Below are 20,481 nucleotides of genomic sequence, written 5' to 3'. Positions count from 1 at the left end.
TAATCTTTCTTGTTCTCTTCTCCCCCTTCTTTCCCTCCCTGGCTTTGAGAAGGCAGAATCCCCCCTCCCCAGTCCCGCTTGCTGAGAGGACCCTGCGAGCCAGAAGCTGCGGGCATGATCCACACATATGTGAACATATGTGTGTGCACATGTGTAAACATGCATAGGTGTGTGAGTGGATGCACATGTGTCAGTCATACGTGTGGGCATGCACATGTGTGAATATGCATGTGTGTGCATGCACATGTGAGTGCATGCATGTGGGCATACATGTGTGTGAGTGGTGGGTGAGGAGGGGTCATGAGGCAGTTTGGGAAGAACCTGACTTGGACTTAGGCAAAGGATATTAGCAGTAGAGGGTTCTTGGCTAATGAGATGTGTGGGGTTTGTGTATCCGAGTTTAGTCCTTTTCCACTGGGGTTGGGCCACAGTGACTCGCACTTACTAGCTGTTAGTTCTTATTGGAACAGAAGCTGGCATTTACTGGGCTCTTCCTGGGAGTCAGGCAGGGTGACAAGTGCGTCTCACACATCTTATTTAGTGCTCACTACAATTCTTGGAGGTGGGTGCTCTTTGACCCTCCAGCCTCTGCTTGCACACCTCCAGTGATGAGGCACTCCCTACCTCCCAGAGTCCCCTCTCCTTCTGGGCATCTGAGGCAGTTAAAAAGCCCTTGCTGGGATCCTGTCTGTCTTCTGTGGATGACTTGAGAATGGGCTCCCTTTGGCTAGGGCGTGGCTATGGCTGGGCTTCCCCAGCATCTGTTTTCCAGGGAATTGTCCAACTGTAAGGTTTGGGGAGAGGAATGAAGTCCTCCCTCCTTCCCCCGAGCAGCCCCTGTGTGGTACTCAGCCCATCACAGCTTCCTTCATCACATACCAAGCAAGTCTGAAACTTAATGTTGAAACCCTAGAAGTATTTTCATTAGCATCAATCTGGATGTCTTCGACAATGCAATAAGACAAGAGAAAAAAAAGGGAAGTACAAATAGAAGACAGCAGGAAAGCCCTCATGGAGTTCAGGAATTGGTGACAACAAAGCACTTTTGGTCTTTGGACTTCTCCACCCCCTAAGGCTGCCTACAAGAAGCAGAGTCTTGGAGAGACCAGGAACTTGCCCAGGGCCACACATGAGTTGGCGGCAGAGCTGGACGAGGACTCAGGGCCCTTGATTTTCCCAACCAGCATCTCTGGTGACGGATGCAGCAGCTAAGGGAGAGGCAGCAAGGCCAGAGTGTCCTCCTTGCCAGTGTCGCGGAGCACGGGGGCCATGGTCTGCCGAGGTTCTCAGGTGTGCGAATTCTTTGGGTGTTGGCTTTCAGAAGTCTTCATTGATATTTCTCGCTCCACTTCCCCTTTCTGGTGAACTAACCTGAGGGATGAGGGTCCAGAAAGATTGGACCCCTAGCATGTCATCTTCTAATCTCATGACCTGCCAGCTGAGGGACCGGGGAGCTGCTGTTCTGGTCGCCCTTTTCTGGTCCCCATTGCGTGGTGTGAAACGTGGGACAGAGAAGTACTGTGAGCACTAATGAGAGATGCCACTGGGCACCCTGACCTTTCATGGCCTAGCCACTAATGCTGGGACAGATGGAGCTCCTTCGAGAGGTTCCATCACTGCCATTGATAACACCAGCCCACATTTGCCCAGGCTCTGTGGGTTTATTCATTTCATTGAATCCTTATGATACTCTGCAAGATGGGGGATCGTGAGGTTGCTGGTTCTTTTGTTTCTTTTTTTTTTTTTTTTGGAGGCGGAGTTTTGCTCTTGTTGCCCAGGCTGGAGTGCAATGGTGTGATCTCAGCTCACCACAACCTCTGCCTCCAGGGTTCAAGCGATTCTCCCGCCTCAGCCTCCCGAGTAGCTGGGATTATAGGCATGCACCACCACGCCCAGCTAATTTTGTATTTTTAGTAGAGACAGGGTTTCTCCGTGTTGGTCAGGTTGGTCTTGAACTCCTGACCTCAGGTGATCCGCCCACCTTGGCCTCCCAAAGGGCTGGGATTACAGGCATGAGCCACCATGCCTGGCAGGTTGCTGCTTTTTTTGGTTGTTGTATTTTTTGAGATGGAGTCTTGCTCTGTTGCCCAGGCTGGAGTGCAGTGGTATGATCTCAGCTCACTACAACCTCCGCTTCCTAGGTTCAAGCGATTCTCCTGCCTCAACCTCCTGAGTAGCTGGGATTACAGGCACGTGCCACCATGCCTAGCTAATTTTTGTATTTTTAGTAGAGACGGGGTTTCACCATGTTGGCCAGGTTGGTCTCAAACTCCTGACCTTAGGTGACCTCCCAAAGTGCTGGGATTACAGGCATGAGCCACCACACCTGGCCAGGTTGCTGTTACTCCCATGTTACAGCTGAGGAAACAGAGGTTCAGAGAGAATTGAGCCACATGTTGCTCAAAGTCCTATAGCCAGCAAAGGGTGGTGTTAGGATTTGGACTGAGATCTTGTTCCAGAATTGACACTGTACTGTCGAAGGGTCATTCTTGACCTAGGACGTGCTGATAAATCTTTGTAGAATGGATTAACTCTCTCATGCATGTTCGAATCTTGGCCTTTCCCAGGTCTTCTGCTTGGCACACACTCCTTTCCCAGTGTCCTCCCTCCCCTAGCAGGGACTCTTTGTGTCTCAGCTGCTACCTCCCTCTGGGAGGCCTCCTTGACCCTATAGGCTGGGTCAGTCGCCTTCCTGGGCTCCTGTGACCGCCTGTGCTTCTCCCAGTTGGGGCTCAGTAATTGTAGTTTTTGTTGACAATCTGCCTCCCTCATTAGGGTACTCTCTCCTGAGTACCCAGTGGCCAGGATTGCTGAATGAATGAATGAGGGCAACATATACCCTTTCGTGGCCATCGTGATGAAGCCTCAGAGCGTCGCCTGACCTTGGTGACTTGCCTGACATCTGCCATTTTGTCTTTGTCTGCCCTGGCTGATGGAAGACATGGGATCTGGGCTGGGTCCTGTCCTCAGCCCTGCCCCAGTGGTTGTGACCTGTCTGATGGGGCAGGGCTGGGTGGTGACACTGGGGACATCTTGGGGGAAGGGCTCAACCACAGCCTCTTCCTGGATATCTCAAGGTCCAACTCCAGGCTGGACGCTGAGGGGAACATTGGTGGTGGGTTCTCAAACAGGCCCAGGGCAGGGATCCAGGCTTGTGGGGGGCACCTGCCAATGTGCATGAGCCACAGCAGAGCACCCTGGGTTTCCAGTCCAGCCTCGGCCCTGGACGTGGCTGAGAGAAGGGGTATGAGGAGCACCTGGGGACAGGCATGTGGATGCTCCTCTGGGGCCTGGGGCAATTTTGACAGGTGGCTGGCTAAGACTCAGGCTCCTGTGGGGGTGGTGAGGATGACAAGAAAGGAATGAAGGCCAGGGACATTGCTGAGAAAAAGTCAACAGCAATGGGTGACTCCGTGTGAGGGGAAAGGAGGGTTGTGTCTACACAACCACTGTCATAGATCAGCCTTCTCCTCGGGTGTGGCCTTGGCCGGGGGGCCCTCAGGACAGCAGCCTTGGGTGCCCACCCCCTGGAGTGTGGTCCTGCTCTGGGTGGTGCTGCTGCTGGGGGCCTCGGCACCCCCTGGGCTGCCCTCCCCAGTGAGGATCTGTGTTCCCAGACGGCAAGGATGCCTCATCCTGGGCTCCCAGAACAAGCCGACACTGTGGGCTGTGGGCTGGGGCCACTGCCAGGCAGGCGGGGTTGGGGGCAGGAGGGGATGAGAGGGCTTTTGTTTCTTTCTGTTTGTGTCAAGATGGGAATCGACTTCCTCCCACCCAGGCAGCCTCGAGGTGTAAAGGAAAGGGCAGCCCCACTGGGCGGGTTTTTGGTCACCCGTTTTTTTGGGGGCATTTCTGTGGGCCTCTGCCTCAGCCCCGCCCTCTCCTCCCAGCCCTCCTGCCTCAAAGCTCACCCTTCCCCACCAGACCTGTTGTGGCCCAGCCCTGGTTAAATATTTGCCAACCGAGAAGAGTTTTCAAGGCAGCCTTGTGAAAACCCCCGGCTGAATCCTGGCTCTGTTGGGCCTGCCCTGCCTCGGTGATGAGACCCAGACGGCCTGTGCCCTCAGACTGTGTCCCAGCCCACCGTGGCCTCCCTGCTGACCTGTTTGGTGCCTGAGACTGGGTGCCCTAACACTTGTTCATCAAGCCCCACCCTGGGCCTAGCAGGAGCCGGGTGCTGGGGAGACAGCGGAGAGCAGTCTCAGTCTGGGGAGCGTCTCAGATGAGGCATTAACTGCGGCTGAGGGGAGTGCCGGGGAACAGGCCAGTGGCTTTGGGAGTGGAGGCCAGGGAGGCTGTGGAGACCTGGGAGGCCGGGACTTGTCTGGAGGGAGGGTTCTGAGGAGGTGGCACTTGAGCCTGGGGAGGAGAAAGAGGAGTTGGCCAGGCACAAGGAGTGGACGCCAGGAGGGCACTCTAGACATGGGACCCCAAGACCGGAGGCCAGATGTCCTCCATTGAGGAGGAAGCTGAGGGGCTGAGGTTGCAGTTCACTTGGGTTTGCTGGGTGTGAAAGCCCCGTTCACTTGTTTCTCCCCAAGCTGGTCTCAGAGGAGCTGGGACACTCACAGGGAAATGGGATCCTGGGCAGCTTTTCCCCATTTCCCCAGCCTCAGTTTCCCTATCTGTCCTAAAGATAATTTGGACTTGATCTTGGAGGTCCCTTTCCAGGTCCAGTGGCCTGTTAGGGGTGTGTGGCTGGCCCATGAATGAGGCACAGAGCTAACTGTTACATGCATTAGCTCATGTTGCAATTATGATTATAATTATATGCAAATTGGGAACTGAAGAATAGCATGACGAAGAAGAGGATATGTGAGCAGGGCCTTGAAAGTCTGGCTAAGATTGTGAACTGTGGAATTGAAGGGAAGGGCGTTCCAGCCAGAGGGTGCAGCATGGATGAAGATGTGGAGGTAGGAAATGCGCGATGGAGGCGAGGGATGCCCAGGGTGTGGGGATGGGAAGGAGAGCGGGGCTGAAGTTACGGATCTTGGATGTGATTCTGTGTAACATGCTTGTGGGCTTCAGTGTGCCAGGCCTGTGGTGACAGATTAGTCCACAGTCCCTGGGGCCATCAGAGCCCAGGGAGATCCTTTAGAAAGTGCTTCATGCAACCGTCTTCCAGATCTTTCCAGAGCCCGTGGAGTCTAGGTTCAGCCAGCCTGGGCTCACACCCCAGCTTGGATTTTGCCTCCCTGCTTGACAGCTGGCTGACCTGGGACAAGGCCCTGGACCTTCCAGCCTCTGTCTTGATGGCGGGTGATTCCCATACCACTTCCTGCAGCTGTTGTCCGGGTCTATGTCAAATGTCATGAGGTGTCCCCAGCCAGCGTGACACCCATTAGCTTCGGGGTAGGGGGGCTCCCTAACTGTTCTGTGCCTTTTTGTTCCTGGCGTGGTGACAGAGCCTTCTTCCTTGGGCCATTTTGAGAGTCGAGAATGATCTCACACTGGAAGACCCTAGCTGAGGGCTGGCTCATGCAGGGTCACATGGCTGTCATTGTCGGGCCTTGTCGTGCTGAGGAATGCTGTCTCTATGGGAAGAGGTTTCTCCTTGTTAATAACTGGCCTCGGGGCCAGGCACAGTAGCTCACACCTGTAGCTCACTCCCAGCACTTTGGGAGGCTGAGGCAGGTGGATCACCTGAGGTCAGGAGTTCGAGGCCAGCCTGGCCAACATGGTGAAACCCCATCTCTACTAAAAATACAAAAAATTAGCCAGGTGTTGTGGTGGACACCTGTAATCCCAGCTACTGGGGAGGCTGAGGCAGGAGAATTGCTTGAACCTGGGAGGCGGAGGTTGCAGTGAGCCAAGATCGTGCCACTCGGGTCCAGCCTGGGCAACAGAGCCAGACTCCATCTCTAAAAAACAAAACAAAACAAAAGTGGCCTCAGGGAAGGGTGACCCAGCCAAGGGCCCCTTTAGGGCACCCGAGGCCAGCAGGGAGAGAAATGTCAGTGGCAGCCACCTCCCCAAGGAAGGACAGCGCAGTATATGTACATTTCCTCATCCCGAGGACCCAGCCAAGGGCCTGCTCGGATGTAAGCCTCTGTTTCCGTGGTGAGGAATCTCCGGGGTGTCCGGGGGCTTATTGCTTAGTGGCATGGTGGCTCTCTTTTGGGGGTGGATCTGGTCTGAGATTGTCACTTCTGGCCTGTTGCTGTGGGCTTCCCTTCCTTTTCCACTGTGTGTCAGGCCTTGCCTCAGGAGCAGGGGTGCTGCCTGTGGGAGCCACAGGAGGAACAGACCTTTACCCAACAGGAGACCAGCGGTGGGCTGCAGGAATAGGCGGAGGGCTCCCACCCAGCCTGGGGCTTTCCAGGGGGAAGACACACGGTGGCGCGCTGAGGAGTGAGCTTGGCGGAAGACTGTATTCCGGACATGGGGAGCAGCCTCTGCAAGACCCTAGACGACTGGGGCCTGCGGGCATGGTGAGGAGTTCAGCTCCATCCCAGAGGCAGTAGGAGCTGTACCACTGGAAGGTTTCTGAGCCAGGAAGCTTTGGGCAACTCCCCTGTGGCCCCTGTGTGTGGGAAGGATCAGAGGCAGCCAGGATGGAGCAGGCAGGACTTTGGTGGCTGCGGCAGGCACAGGATGGGAGTGGCCTGGCTGGGGGGCAGTGACTAGAGGCACAGGCTAGGTGGCCACTTGACTGGACCCTGGGTGCTGGGGAGCCCTGTTGGGCTTATGCTAGGGGGCAGGTCATGATGGGGGGGGGAATCCCATAGGCCCTGTTTCTCTCAGGCCCAGAAGGGGGGGTCCCAGGGATCAGCCGTTGCACCCCTTCTTCCAGGGATGGCTCATGGAGGGACCCTGAATCCATCCCTTGCCTTCTCTGGTATGGTCCCCCTTCTGGACAGGAATTGACTGGAGCGGGAACACTCAGCTGTCCTCCCCTTCCCTGGCCTGCCGGATTCTGGCTGCTGGCTCAGGCTCTTCTCGTGGATGGGCTGCTGGTCCCCCTCCTGCTGCTTGATGGAGCCTGTCATTACCCCTCCCACCCCCTGCTTCCCACCTGATTACAGTTCCTGAGCAGGAGCCCTGTGTCTGCCCTTCCCATGGAGGCCACCCATGGGCTGGTGCTGCGTGGAGGCCAGGGTGAGATGGTTTTGCCCAAACGTTGGTTCCCTGTCCTGAGTTCATGTCATTTACAAGCTGTGTGTCCTTGGAGAATTCGCTTAACCTCTCTGAGCCTCAGTGTTCTCCTCTGGGAAGTGGGGACAGTGCATGAAATAATGAGTGTGTGTGTGCAGTGCTGTGCTGGGCATAGAGGTGGTGCTGACAAGTGGCTGCTGCTGTTGTGTGTTGATTGTGACAGTAAGTGGGGGACGAGTAGAAAGGCCCTGGGCAAGGCACTGGCCTATACCAACCCAGCTCTGTTGGATGTGCTGTGTGGCCCTAGGAGAGTGTCACTACCTTTCTGGACCCCAGGCTCTCCCTGCTGTCCCAGGCACATGATGGAGATGGTGATGCTTTGGACAACTCTGAGACCTGGGAAAATGGAGTCCCTGCCCCATCTCTGCCTCTGCTGGTCCCTGGGCTCTGGGGTGGGTGGGGTTGGCGCCCCCTTCCTTCCCCCCCTCCCTATGCTAGACCTGCTCCCCATGCCCTGGGAACCAGGCGGGCAGGTTTGAGCCCGCCCCACCCTACAGGGTGCTGTTACCTGCCTGGTTTCAGTCAGCAAACCTCTCAGCCCTGAAACCCTGAAACTGGGCCAGGCCTCGTGGGTGAGGTGTGTCCCTGAAGACCACTGGAGAGACCAGATGGGCCAGGGATGGGTCTGGCACGGCGCCCTCTGCTTGGGCCAAACCAGGGCTTGCGCCGGCGTGCAGCCCCCGTGGTGGACATGAGCTGGATGTGGTCACAGCTGGAGATGACCCTCTTCCTCTTGGGTCCACCATCCATGTGGAACAGGGTTTCAGGCTTAGGCACCAGGTGGGGACCAAGGTGCAGATCCTACCTCTGCCTCTTCTCAGCAGCGTGATTTGGCAGAGGAACCCAGTTCTCGGTCACCTGGTCTGAAATGTTCTGCCAGTACCAATACCACCTGGCCCGAGGTTGAGCTGAAGAATCGGGGGCACGGGTCCAAGTAAAATACTTAGCACAGGTGCGGTACATGGTGGCTTTGGGGAGCGTCGTGAGAAGGCAAAGAAGGAACTCCTCAGCTTGGCATTTGAGGTGCTCCGGCATGCGCCTTTTTAAGTCAATTTTCTGAGAGCCCCTGTACTCCTTCCTCCATTCTCAGCTCAGCAAGCCCCTCTTCTGTAGCCTCAGTCCCCCCATCTGCACAGTTGGTCTGGTACCCTATCCCCCAGCTCCTCAAGCCTCCAGGCCACCCTGGGGCTTCCCCAGTTCTTGCCCAGCCTCACTATCTGCACAGGAAGTAGCGTGGTCCTTAACGTTGTCAGTTTGGAAAATCAGAGATTAATTAACGTTCTGGCTGCCTTGGCTGCTGTTGGCGCTGGTCCCGGGGTGGGCCAGGCTGCATGCTCAGCCTGTTTCAAGGGCCTCACTGTGGGTTAGAGGAACCTTGACAAGAGGCATTTCTTAGGAACCCCCATTGGTGACGTGCCCCCTTCTTGCCAGGGTAAAGGGCTTCATGCTCAGTAGCCTGTTCGTCCTGTCATAACCTAGATATGGCAGATACTGTTGTGCCATTTTGCAGAGGGAAAAATAAGGGCTCAGAGAGGGGAAGTGCCTTGGCCAAGGCCATACGGCTCATAGGTGGCAGAACTGGGACTTGAACCCAGAGCCCGTGTGTCCATGTAGAAATGGTGCCTTGTTTGCAGGTGGTGGGGTGCCTAGTTCTCCCCCTAGTCCTTCTGTCTGGACCAAGGGGTCTGTGATCAGCTGCTGGTCAGAGCTGACTCACCAGCAGCTTGCAGGAGGTGCTGAGGCCAGCATCCCAGTCAGTTCCTGGGGCCAGGGCAGCACTGATTAGATTGTCGTTGAGATTTTTGGTCAGCTGAGCTGACAGGGACCCACCCTCCCATTTTAAAGGTAGGAAAATTAGGGCCCAGTAAGGATGAAGCTGTAAAGCTCCAGCGGGTCTGGTGATTCTCCCCCAGCTCCGACCCGACGGGGGCCAGTGGAGCTGGAAACCCTACATCTCAGTCCCAGCTCTGACACCTGCCAGCTGTGGCCTCGGGAAAGTCACTTTGCCCTCTGAGCCTCAGTTTCCTCATCTGTAAAATGAGGATAGTAAAGCCGTGTGTTGCCTCCTTCTTGGGATCAGGCAAGAACCCAGCAAGAGAATGGAAAACCAGGGCTTTGAAAATAGCACTGTGGGCCGGGCGCGGTGGCTCAAGCCTGTAATCCCAGCACTTTGGGAGGCCGAGACGGGCGGATCACGAGGTCAGGAGATCGAGACCATCCTGGCTAACATGGTGAAACCCCGTCTCTACTAAAAAATACAAAAAACTAGCTGGGCGCCGTGGCGGGCGCCTGTAGTCCCAGCTACTCGGGAGGCTGAGGGAGGAGAATGGCGTAAACCCGGGAGGCGGAGCTTGCAGTGAGCTGAGATCCGGCCACTGTACTCCAGCCTGGGCGACAGAGTGAGACTCCGTCTCAAAGAAAAAAAAAAAAAAGAAAATAGCACTGTGGGTCCTCATGAGGCGTCCCTGGGAAGAGAGGCTTTGTGGGGTGGGGCTCTGTGCAGGTTTTGGTGGGAGACAAGGTCCAAAACCCACCTCTTTCCTTTCCAGGCTGTGTGTCTCTCTGAGCCTCACTTTTTTTCTTCCTTTCTTTTTTCTTTTTTTTTTTTGACTGATCCAAATTAGATCTTTATTGTATTTTTCTACATACCTATCATTCCCAAAAGATCAAAAGATCAGTCACCTCGATCCTTAATTTTTCTTACTATGAGATACCTAATACACAGTTTTTGTATATATTAGCCATTTTAAGTATATAGTGAATTCCAGATGTGATGACGACTCACAACTGCGTTTCTTTCCTTTTTTTTTTTTTTTTTTTTTTGGGATGGAGTCTCACTGTGTCTCCCAGGCTAGAGTACAATGGTACAATCTCAGCTCACTGCAGCCCCTGCCTCCCGGGATCAAGCAATTATCCTGCCTCAGTCTGCTGAGTAGCTGGGATTACAGGCACCTGCCACCACGCCTGGCTAATTTTTGTATTTTTAGTAGAGACGGGATTTCACCATGTTGGCCAGGCTGGTCTCGAACTCCTGACCTCAAGTGATCCGCCCGCCTGGGCCTCCCAAAGTGCTGGGATTCTAGGTGTGAGCCACCGCGCCCTGCCACACAACTGCATTTCTTTTTTTTTTTTTTTTTTCTCTTTGAGATGGAGTCTCATTCTGTCACCCAGGCTGGAGTGCAGTGACGCGATCTCGGCTCACTGCAACCTCTGCCTCTCAGATTCAAGTGATTCTCCTGCCTCAGCCTCCTGAGTAGCTGGGATTACAGGCCCGCACCACCACGCCCGGCTGCACGACTGCGTTTCTAAATAGCCATATGACACTGACTGAGTGCTTCCTGGGTGACAGCCGCTGTGTTTAGCCCGAGTCTCACTTTTCTTCTCTGTCAGATGGGATGCTAATACCTGTTGGGATTAAACAGGCTGTGGGCCATGCAGTAAGTTGTCAGTGGCTAGGCACCTATCCCTGGCAAACTCCGGGGATCCAGGGGCAGGGTTAGGAGGACTGGCTTGTGAGGGGGTCCTTCTCAGTCACCCTCAATAGCCCGATAGGGTGCAGCCCTGGGAGACAGGGTTCCGGTCATATGGGGAGCAGAGCCCCCCTAAGATCCAGAGCACCCTCTTATTCAACCAGCTTGCTGAAAGGCTTAATTCTCAGCTCCACAGCAAACCCACAAGTGTATGTTGTGAGTTTTGCCCTGGACCTGCATCCCCAAAAGTGGCTTCCTCAGAGGTGGATGCAGCCCAGTACCCATGGAGACACCACGTGGAGACAGAGGCCTGGGATGAGAGTGGCTCCCTGAGGTCCCTGGGCACAGACCAGGATTCAACTCCACTCCCAGAATTCACATGCTGCCCTCTTGGGCTAAGAAGGGAACCAGGACCCCTACAGGCAGGCGCCTTTTGTGACAGCCTCTGCGAGGGGCCTCAGCAGGTTTTGTGGACTGACAGGGTGGCTTTTCCTGAGCCATTTAATTGTTCCGAGCCTCGGTTCATACAGCTGTAAAGTGGGGGTTGTAGTTCCCTGTAGTTCATACAGCTGTAAAGTGTTCCCTCGGTTCATACAGCTGTAAAGTGGGGGTGTAGTTCCCTGTACTCACCTCCGGGCCATTTGAAGAATGGTGTGTGTTGGGGCAAAGAACAGGTGGGCGCTGTGTCTGATGGGCATGGGCTTACTTCCTGCTGGCAGAAGGTGAAAAGGGGGCAACCAATGGCTCTGGGTGCCAGCAGAAGCTGAGGGTTACGCCAGGGGATCCCAGCCACGGTCAGGCGGGACCCCACCTCACACAGGGCCCTGCTGTCCCCGTCGGCTGCCCCACGTCTGTGATCTTTGTTTGTGGAAGCCCTCCCACCATCATCATTATTATTTTGTGATTCTTGTCCTGGTTCTTCAGAAAACAAATCTTTACTGGATTGTTTCAAACTATAAAAGTTATACTGCTAATAAACATTTCAAACAGTCTCTTATGACTGCTGTTCTCAGCTGAGCACTGTGGTGATTAGCAGTGACGTTTATGGAGGCCTGGAGCTGAGCACCTCAACGCTGTCCGGTCCTGCAGACCTCAGAGCTCGGGAACGGCTTTGGGGAGGCCCATTTACAAATGAAGAATGTGAGGCTCTGAGATCCGGGCGCTTGCAGGGCTGGCATATGGCAGGGCGGGGACTCTGGCTCTGACTTCAAGCTCCTCACCAGGAGGCTGGGCACCTGGGGCCACAGGGCAGGCTCCGTGAGTCCTGGCCCACTCCATCCTCTGCCTTCTCACCCAGCAGCACCTGGGGCTGAGTCAGTGCAGGGAGGCAGAAAGGATGAGAAAATGTGGAAGGTGACGAAGCTGGCACACACCTTCAGACCATCCCCACCCCAGCCTCTCTGTAGCTCGCAGAAGCGAGTGATCCTACCACCAGCTGGAGCCTAACAGTTCCTGGACCCAGGACCTGTGGGCCAGCCCTGCCTCTGCAGATGGGGGCACAGCCTGTTTCTTCTGTGCCCTCTAAGGGGAGGTAGGGGGCCCGTGGGGCCCTGTAGACAGTGGCTAGAGCCAGGACCAGGAGGGTGGCATGCAGCTGGCTATGGCTCGAACCTGATTGCCTCCATCTGGCTGTGTGACCTCAGCTGAGCTGCTCACCCTCTCTGGCTCACATTCCCCTAACAGGGTGGTAAGTCTGAGTGTTGGAGGCCCTGTCCAACATCTGCCCCAAATCCGTGGTGTGGTGTGTCTCCAGGGGCTGTGGCAGGAAATGGGGAGAGCTGCTCTGGGCAAGTATGGAGAAAAGAGGGGTACCCGGGCTCAGGACCCTCACAGACACCCAGGCCGGTACGTTGCATGGGAATTTGGGTTGTAAAATCCTGAAGCAACAATGCCGGGAGTAAGAAGGAAAAGTGGGGTACTGGGTGGGGCCCAGAGCTCAGCAGGTGAGGCCGTGGCCAGGCTGGGTCCTCTGGTTGAGCCCTTGCCAGGGCTGTGGTGCCCACCTGGTCCTCTTCCAGCAGGGTCCAGCCAGGAAGGCTCCTGCAAGCCCTTTGTCCAGGCTGGTCCCCTCCGAGTGCTGCTGGCCTTTGGGTCCCTCTGGCTTCCACACCTGGGGCCCCTAGCACCTGAGTCCTCATCTTCTGCATCTCTGGGTTACTTCCTCTGTACAAAGCATGTGGTGGTTCCTTCTGTGCTGGCTGAGGACATCTCTCAAGAATGTGCTCGGGGCTGCTTCTGCCAAGAAGCTATCCGTGGCCCTGTTTCCCATGGTCCTCCCTTTCCAGCTCTCCCTTGGTTGCCACCCTTCTTCTGAGTGGGGCGGGCTTCCTGGTGCTGCCTGGGTGCCATCCTTAAGGTCCTTAACCCCTTGCTAATGCCGTCCCCCTACCTCCAGCATGGTGCTCCCTCAGTATCCCTCCGATGACTGCCCCACGGCCTTCTCTTGTTTGGACTTAATAACTATTTGGCTGCTGGACCAACCCCCCACTCTTCTTACCCTTGACGACATCTGCTTGTGCCAGGCCCGGTGCTCAGGATCCAGGGGTGAGCAAAAGGCGACCAGACCCCCACAGCAGAGTTCCCGGCCTCCCTACCGGACCTATTTGGCTCCTGAATTCTGAGAGCAAGCCTGGGTAGTGAGCAACTCTGGCTCCACCTGGGGCCAACGTGGCAAACCTAGAGGGAACTGCATCCTGGATCCCTGACCCTTGCCAGGGTCCCCTCAGCCCGAGGCCTAGGCCTGTGGGCAGCACTGCGCTGGCCCAGAGACCTGACCTTCAGCCTTGACCTTCAGCTCCCAGCCTGACAGGCAGCGGGTCCCCGCACTCGCATGTCTCCCTTCCTCAGAGCTTCCTGCAGCTTCCTCTCCGGTCCGTAGCCCTGCCCCACTTGGGCCTCAATTGTCCCTCGATGGGACATGCTGGGCCTTCTCCTGGCTCAGTCTTGCCCTCTTTTGTCCTCCCCAGCCCAGCCCAGGGGCCTTTCTGAACCCAGCTCCTCCTTGCCTGGACTCCATATCTGGACTGTACTGTCCGTGCAGCTGAGCATGGGCTGCGGTCAGGCAGACCTGGGTTCGAGTCCTCAGAGCAATGGCAGCTCCCTCCAGGGCCTGGCTCCCTGAGGGCCAGGGTGGCAGATTCCAGCCCTTTGGGATCTGTCTGTGGGCTGGGTGCACTGGGGCTGGCTGGGGGCCTGGAGCCATGGCCAAAGGACCCCTGAGACCTGCAGGCCCAAGCCTGCCATCCTGCCGGCCACATTGATAGAATGCCCATGGGGTGTGTGGCTTAACTCTTCATCCCTGAAATAGGAAGACAACAGCAGTGGCTCCCTGGGATTCTCACGGAGGTTCTCTGGGTTCGCAAACATAAAACCGGCCGTAGCACGGTGGCTGTACTGACGACCACCATGGCACCGATGTTATTGTCAGCTTCCATCCTGTTTTCCTATTAGTCCTAATGTGTGACTCTCTTCCACCGGCCCCCTCTCTGCCTCATCGTTTTTCAAAACAATTCCCATGGTGTCCGAGAGAGTTCTGGTTGTTTATGGTTTTTGAAAAATAGGCATTCAAACCAAATTCCTCATTCGTTCTCCCCTTCCTACCCCCAGACTGGAATCTGGACGGACATGACCTCATTCCAGGAAACGGGAGCACAGGGAGGGACAGGGTCTGTGGAGAGGGGGTGGGGGGCGTCTCCCCACCCCCATCACCGAGGCAGGGCCCAGGATGTGGGCAGACACGCAGGAAGGTCACGTGCCTGGGACCCTGGGTATGAGCTGTGAGGCATGGCGTGTGGCATGCCCTCTCAGCCCTCCTCCCAGGCCACCACCTCGTGGCGGGGACCCAGGACTGCATCCCAGCTCCACCACCCACTGGCTGTGTGACCTTATGCCAGTGACTTAACCTCCCAGGGCCTCAGTTACCTCCTCTGTAAAGTGGGGATAACAGTTTCTCCCTCACAGAGCTACAGAGAGGATGGAATGAAATGTCATCCTAACCAGGTGCCCTCGGTACCTGGAGACTGGCCACGGGAGGGGCAGGGTCCTGCCAGCTCCTCTTTTGAGAAAGGACCAGGGCTTTAAAACCTGGAATCCAAGACTGTCAGATGGCAGGGCTTGTCCATCATTAAATCCAGCCTCTCAGTGCATGGGGGGAAGCAGAGGCCCAGAGAGGGGAGCCGCACAGCGGCCCAGCACAAATCCCGGTCGGGGCGCGAGCTGCAGCTTCTTAGGACAAGGAAGCCTCTCCCCTCATGGGTCTGAGACGCTCTCTGGGCCTCCTCCTTCATCTGAACATGGGGACGCCCAGGAGCACAGGTGCTGAGCCTGATGTGGCCTTGGCCTGCCCTCAAGGCCATAGCACTCACCTGTATTCAGAAACCGCGCAGAAGACAGGAGCAAATAGCCAGTGAAAGCAGAAAGGTTGTTCACTTGGTAGAGGCGTTCATTTTAGAATGTTTATTTTTTTATTATGAAAGGAATCATGATTGTAAAATAATTCGAATGCTGTAAAAGGGAATAAACAGAAAATGAAGTTCACTCTGTACTTCTCACTCCCACACCAGAGGTCCTGCCTTCCCAGCCTGACATGCTCCTTCCAGACCTCCTCCACGCACCCAAGCCTAAGTCATCTATATGCACAAATAGGAGTTTTGGTTTTGTTATGTGTGTGTTGAGACAGGGTCTTGCTCTGTCGCCCAGGCTGGAGTGCAGTGGCACGATCATAGCTCACTCAGCCTCGACCTCCCTGGGCTTAAGTGACCTTCCCACCTCAGCCTCCTGAATAGCTGGAACTACAGGCACACACCACTACACCTGGCTAATTTTTTTGGTACGATCTTGGTTCACTGCAACCTCTGCCTCCTGGGTTCAAGTGATTCTCCTGCCTCAGCCTCCTGAGTAGCTGGGGTTACAGGCACCCGCCACCATGCCTGGCTAATTTTTCTGTTTTTAGTAGAGATGGGGTTTCGCCATGTTGGCCAGGATGGTCTTGAACTCCTGACCTCAGGTGATCTGTCCACCTTGTCCTCCCAAAGTGCTGGGATTACACGTGTGAACCACCGTGCCTGACCAAACTTCTGTATTTTTTGTAGAGATGGGGTCTTGCTGTGTTGCTCAGGCTGGTCTCAAACTCCTGGGCTCAAGTGAGCCACCTGCCTTAGTTTCCCAAAGTGCTGGGATTATAGGTATGAGCCACTGCACCTGGCCAGAAAGAGGTTTTTTTTTTTTTTAATGAGATGATAGTCAACAGGTGACTCTGTCACTTGCTTTCTTAATGGAGTACGAGCCCTTTCCTTTTGTTGGCACCTATCCAGATAGGTCCCTCCATCTTTTTTAAAAATTTAATTTAATTTAATTTAATTTTGTTTTATTTTTATTTATTTATTTATTTATTTTTATGGAGTCTCGCTCTGTTGCCTAGGCTGGAGTGCAAGGGCGCAATCTCGACTCACTGAAACCTCCACCTTCCACCAAACTTCCAGGTTCAAGCAATTCTCCTGCCTCAGCCTCCTGAGTAGCTGGTCTTATAGGTGCCTGCCACCATGCCTGTCTGATTTTTGTATTTTTAGTAGAGACCAGGTTTCGCCATGTTGGCCAGGCTGGTCTTGAACTCCTGACCTCCAGTGATCCACCCGCTTTGGCCTTGAAAAGTGCTGGGAGCCACCGTGCCTGCCTCCTTCCATCTTTTTACTTTTTACTGTCCTGGGTGAACCGATGTATACCTGTCATCCCTAGAGATCACATTCAGCTGCTCCCCGCTATGGCCTCAGTGCACATTCGCCTTTGTGTCCTCCTGCGCATTGTTCTATGGGGTAGATTCTCAGAGGTGGGAGTATCCAAGAACAGGACACCCACCCTCTGAAATGGCTGTCCCCATTCCGGGCACCCCCAGCTCCGAGTGACACGGCCTGTTCGTGCATGTCCCCACCAGTGTGACTAGAGGAAATGGAATCTTGGTTCTGTTTGCATTTGTTTGATTCTCTGTCTGTGGCCATTGCCCGCTTTCCCATCTGGAGGTTCACCCTTTCCAAGGCAGTTGGTTTTCACAGGAAACACGGGGCTCTGGCCAGAAATGCAGCACAGATGAGCGCGAGGAGCCTGTGCAAACAATTCCACATGCGGGAACTTGGGGCTTTGCAGCCACTCCTGCCTAGGGGAAGGATCGCGATGCATCAGCATCCCTAAGGACCTCACACTCCTGTTTGTCCTTCTCTTCCAGAAAAAACCGGGAAGATCCTGACAGAGTTCCTCCAGTTCTATGAAGACCAGTATGGCGTGGCTCTCTTCAACAGCATGCGCCATGAGATCGAGGGCACGGGGCTGCCGCAGGCCCAGCTGCTCTGGCGCAAGGTGAGACGTGCTGGGAGGGCTCGGGTGGGTTCTGCTCCTTCTTGCCATGTGGCCTCAAGGGAGTGACTTTACTTTTCTGGGCCTCAGTTTCCCATTGTTACTCTGATGGCCTCTAAGGGTCCCCCCAGCTTTTTTAAAAATTAATTATTATTTTTTCTTTTTTGAGACAGAGTCTCGCTTTTTCACTCAGGCTGGAGTGCAGTGGCGCGATCTCAGCTCACGGCAACCTCCGCCTCCCAGGTTCAAGGCATTCTACTGCCTCAGCCTCCCGAGTAGCTGGGACTACAGGCGTGCACCACCATGCCCGGCTAAATTTTTGTATTTTTAGTAGAGATGGGGTTTCACCATGTTGGTCAGGCTGGTCTCAAACTCCTGACCTCAAGTCATCTGACCGCCTCAGCCTCCCAAAATGCTGGGATTACAGGCAGGTGTGAGCCACCATGTCCGGCTTATTACTTTTTTTTTTTTTTTTGAGACTGGGTCTTGCTGTTGCCCAGGCTGGAGTGCAGTGGCTCAATCATGGCTCACTGCAGCCTCAACCTTCCTGGCTCAAGTGATCCTTCCACCTCAGTCTCTCCAGTTCCTGGGACTACAGGTGCACACCATCACTCTAGGCTAATTTTTGCATTTTTTGTAGAGATGGGGTTTTGCTGTGTTGCCCAGGCAGGTCTCAAACTCCTGGGCTCGAGTGATCCTCCAGCCTCAGCTCCCCAAAAGTGCTGGGATTACAGGCATGAGCCACCATGCCTAGCCTCCTTCCCACTTCTCAATAGGTAGGTAACCCAGGTCGTGTTGTTGAGACCCCTTCAGTCACCGTGGGTGACTCCTCCCAGCTCACCTCCTCCACCATCAGAGTTGGGGCTCTAGAGTCTTGATAGTCTCTAATTCAAGGCAAGCTCCTCCACTAAGAGCCTCAGTTTACTCATCTGTCAAATGGGATGAGAACACCTCCTTCACAGGGTGGTTGTGCCTGAAGCAGGGAAGGCGCTGTCACTGGCCTCATCATAATCTGCTATGATATAGATAGTAGGATGCTGTTTGCTAAGGAAATATTCGTTGAGTGAGGAATTAGAAGCTTCCTGGCTCCAGCCTGAGGGTCAGTATGGGCCAGAGGATGCTGGCAAAGCCTTCTGGGAAGAGGAACCTGTGATTGACTCGGACATGGGGCTGGGGGCGGGACCCAAGAGATCCTCCCACCTTGGCCTCCCAAAGTGCTGGGATTACAGGCCTGAGCTGCCGCACCTGGCCAAGGTTGAGCCTTTAAGTGGCTCATTCAGGATGGCAGAGGCAGGGCCAGCCCAGGGCACTTTCTGCCGTGACTGCAGCCCACCCGGTGGAGGGAGGTCAGGACCATGTGTCGGAGCTGCTCAGAGCACCACCTTTGCTTTTGGACCCAGAAAAGGTTGCCTCTTCCCCGGTGTCTTGGTAACCTCTTGACCCTGTGGCAGCAGAGCAGCAGAGGGGCCCGGCTGTGGCCTGGCCTGTGTGTCTGGCAGGTGCGTATCTGTGTGGTAGGAAAGGAAAGAAAAGGAGGCCTTGGACGCAGCCCAGGTGAGTGGGGCCAGAATGGCTCCCCTGTCTGGAAAGAAATGTCATGGGCAGCCCAAGTCCCTGTAATCCAAGACAAGTGGGCTCTGGCTGAGGGCATGAAGCATTTCCTCTGCGTGAGGCCTCATTTAAGTCTGGGGAGGCAGGAGTGCACATTTATTGTAGAAAAATAGCGGCCGGGCGCGGTGGCTCAAGCCTGTAATCCCAGCACTTTGGGAGGCCGAGACAGGCAGATCACGAGGTCAGGAGATCGAGACCATCCTGGCTAACATGGTGAAACCCCGTCTCTACTAAAAAATACAAAAAACTAGCCGGGCGAGGTGGCGGGCGCTTATGGTCCCAGCTACTCGGGAGGCTGAGGCAGGAGAATGGCGTAAACCCGGGAGGCGGAGCTTGCAGTGAGCTGAGATCCGGCCACTGCACTCCAGCCTGGATGACAGAGCGAGACTCCGTCTCAAAAAAAAAAAAAAAAAAAGAAAGAAAAATAGCAACATGTGAGCAAGGAGAGTGAAATGAAACCACTTACCCACAATCCCTGAAAAGCAGTATTTTTGGTCTCATTTTGCCACTGAGGAAACCAATCATCACAATGCAAAGTTACGATAACATCATAATACTAGAAATAATAATAATAATCACCAGTGGTGATCAAAACAACAGTGGTTTTTTTTTTTTTTTTTTTTTTTTTTTGAGACGGAGTCTCGCTCTGTCACCCAGGCTGGAGTGCATGGAGTGCAGTGGCGCGATCTCAGCTCACTGCAAGCTCCGCCTCCTGGGTTTATGCCATTCTCCTGCCTCAGCCTCCTGAGTAGCTGGGACTACAGGCGCCCACCACCTCGCCCGGCTAGTGTTTTGTATTTTTTAGTAGAGACGGGGTTTCACCATGTTAGCCAGGATGGTCTCGATCTTCTGACCTCGTGATCCGCCTGTCTCGGCCTCCCAAAGTGCTGGGATTACAGGCTTGAGCCACCGCGCCCGGCCAACAGTGGTTTTTATTAGAAACAATAATAGAATACAAATAAAATAAAGTGATAATAATGATAAAATAATAATACAATAGAAATAAGAATAATAAAACAGCAGTTGTCTTTTTGTTTTTTACTTTTTTGAGATGGAGTCTCACTCTGGTGCCTGGGCTGGAGTGCAGGACCACAATCTTGGCTCACTTCAACCTCCACCTCCCAGGTTCAAGCGATTCTTATACCTCAGCCTCCCCACTAGCTGGGATTACAGGCATCCACCACCACACCCGGCTAATTTTTTATATTTTTAGTAGAGACAGGGTTTCACCAAGTTGGCCAGGCTGGTCTGGAGCTCCTGACCTTAGGTGATCCACCTGCCTCGGCCTCCCAGAGTGCTAGGATTACAGGCGTGTGAGCCACAGTGCCTGGCTAAAACAGCAGTTGTCTGGTGCCTGTACTGTTTGCTCAGCCTGCTGGCCCCACTCTGAGGGAGGGGCTATGATGATGCCCGCATCACAGATGTGGACATTGAGGCTCAGAGATGCGGAGCTGCTTGTCCAGGCTCTGGCAGTGGGTGGTGGTGCCGAGACAGGAGTCCTGGTTGTCTGACCTTGGGGCCTGTGCTCTCTCTGACCGAGGCACTGGAGAGCTTTGCAGTGTCTAGAATATTTTGCCTGAGCTGTCGAGTTCTGTTTCGTTTCCTGCAGGCCTTCCAATCGAACACGATTCTGCCATTTGAAAGTCTTAAAAATAAAACCCAGACCCACAGCCAGCCACCCATTGCGAGCTCCCCAGGATCTGGGGGTGGACTGGGTGGTGGGGGTTGTTGAGACTGCCTGGGCCATAAGCCTGCTTCTGCACGGCCTCCTGCTGCGACTGGCCCTGTCCCTGAGTGCCCGTCCCTGTGTCCTGGGGCTCCTGCCCTAAGCAGGGGTGAGACGAAAACCAGAGACCTTTTGCTAGGGTGTTATGAGCGCTCTGTCTGCTCTTTCTAGAAA

General features: G+C 54.7%; 1 protein-coding gene across 1 annotated transcript in view; it reads left to right on the top strand.

Annotated features, from left to right (window-relative positions):
* NIBAN2 (niban apoptosis regulator 2) overlaps window positions 1-20,481 on the top strand; it is a 65,099-nt gene that overhangs the window by 20,048 nt on the left and 24,570 nt on the right. Inside the window, exon 2 of the mRNA XM_010367840.2 lies at window positions 16,843-16,973. Coding sequence (XP_010366142.1) covers window positions 16,843-16,973 — 131 coding nt within the window. The remainder of the gene's footprint in view (window positions 1-16,842; window positions 16,974-20,481) is intronic.

This window comes from Rhinopithecus roxellana, chromosome 16, assembly GCF_007565055.1.
Source record: "Rhinopithecus roxellana isolate Shanxi Qingling chromosome 16, ASM756505v1, whole genome shotgun sequence".
NCBI lineage: Eukaryota > Metazoa > Chordata > Mammalia > Primates > Cercopithecidae > Rhinopithecus > Rhinopithecus roxellana.
This window is presented reverse-complemented; position numbering and strand designations above follow the sequence as displayed.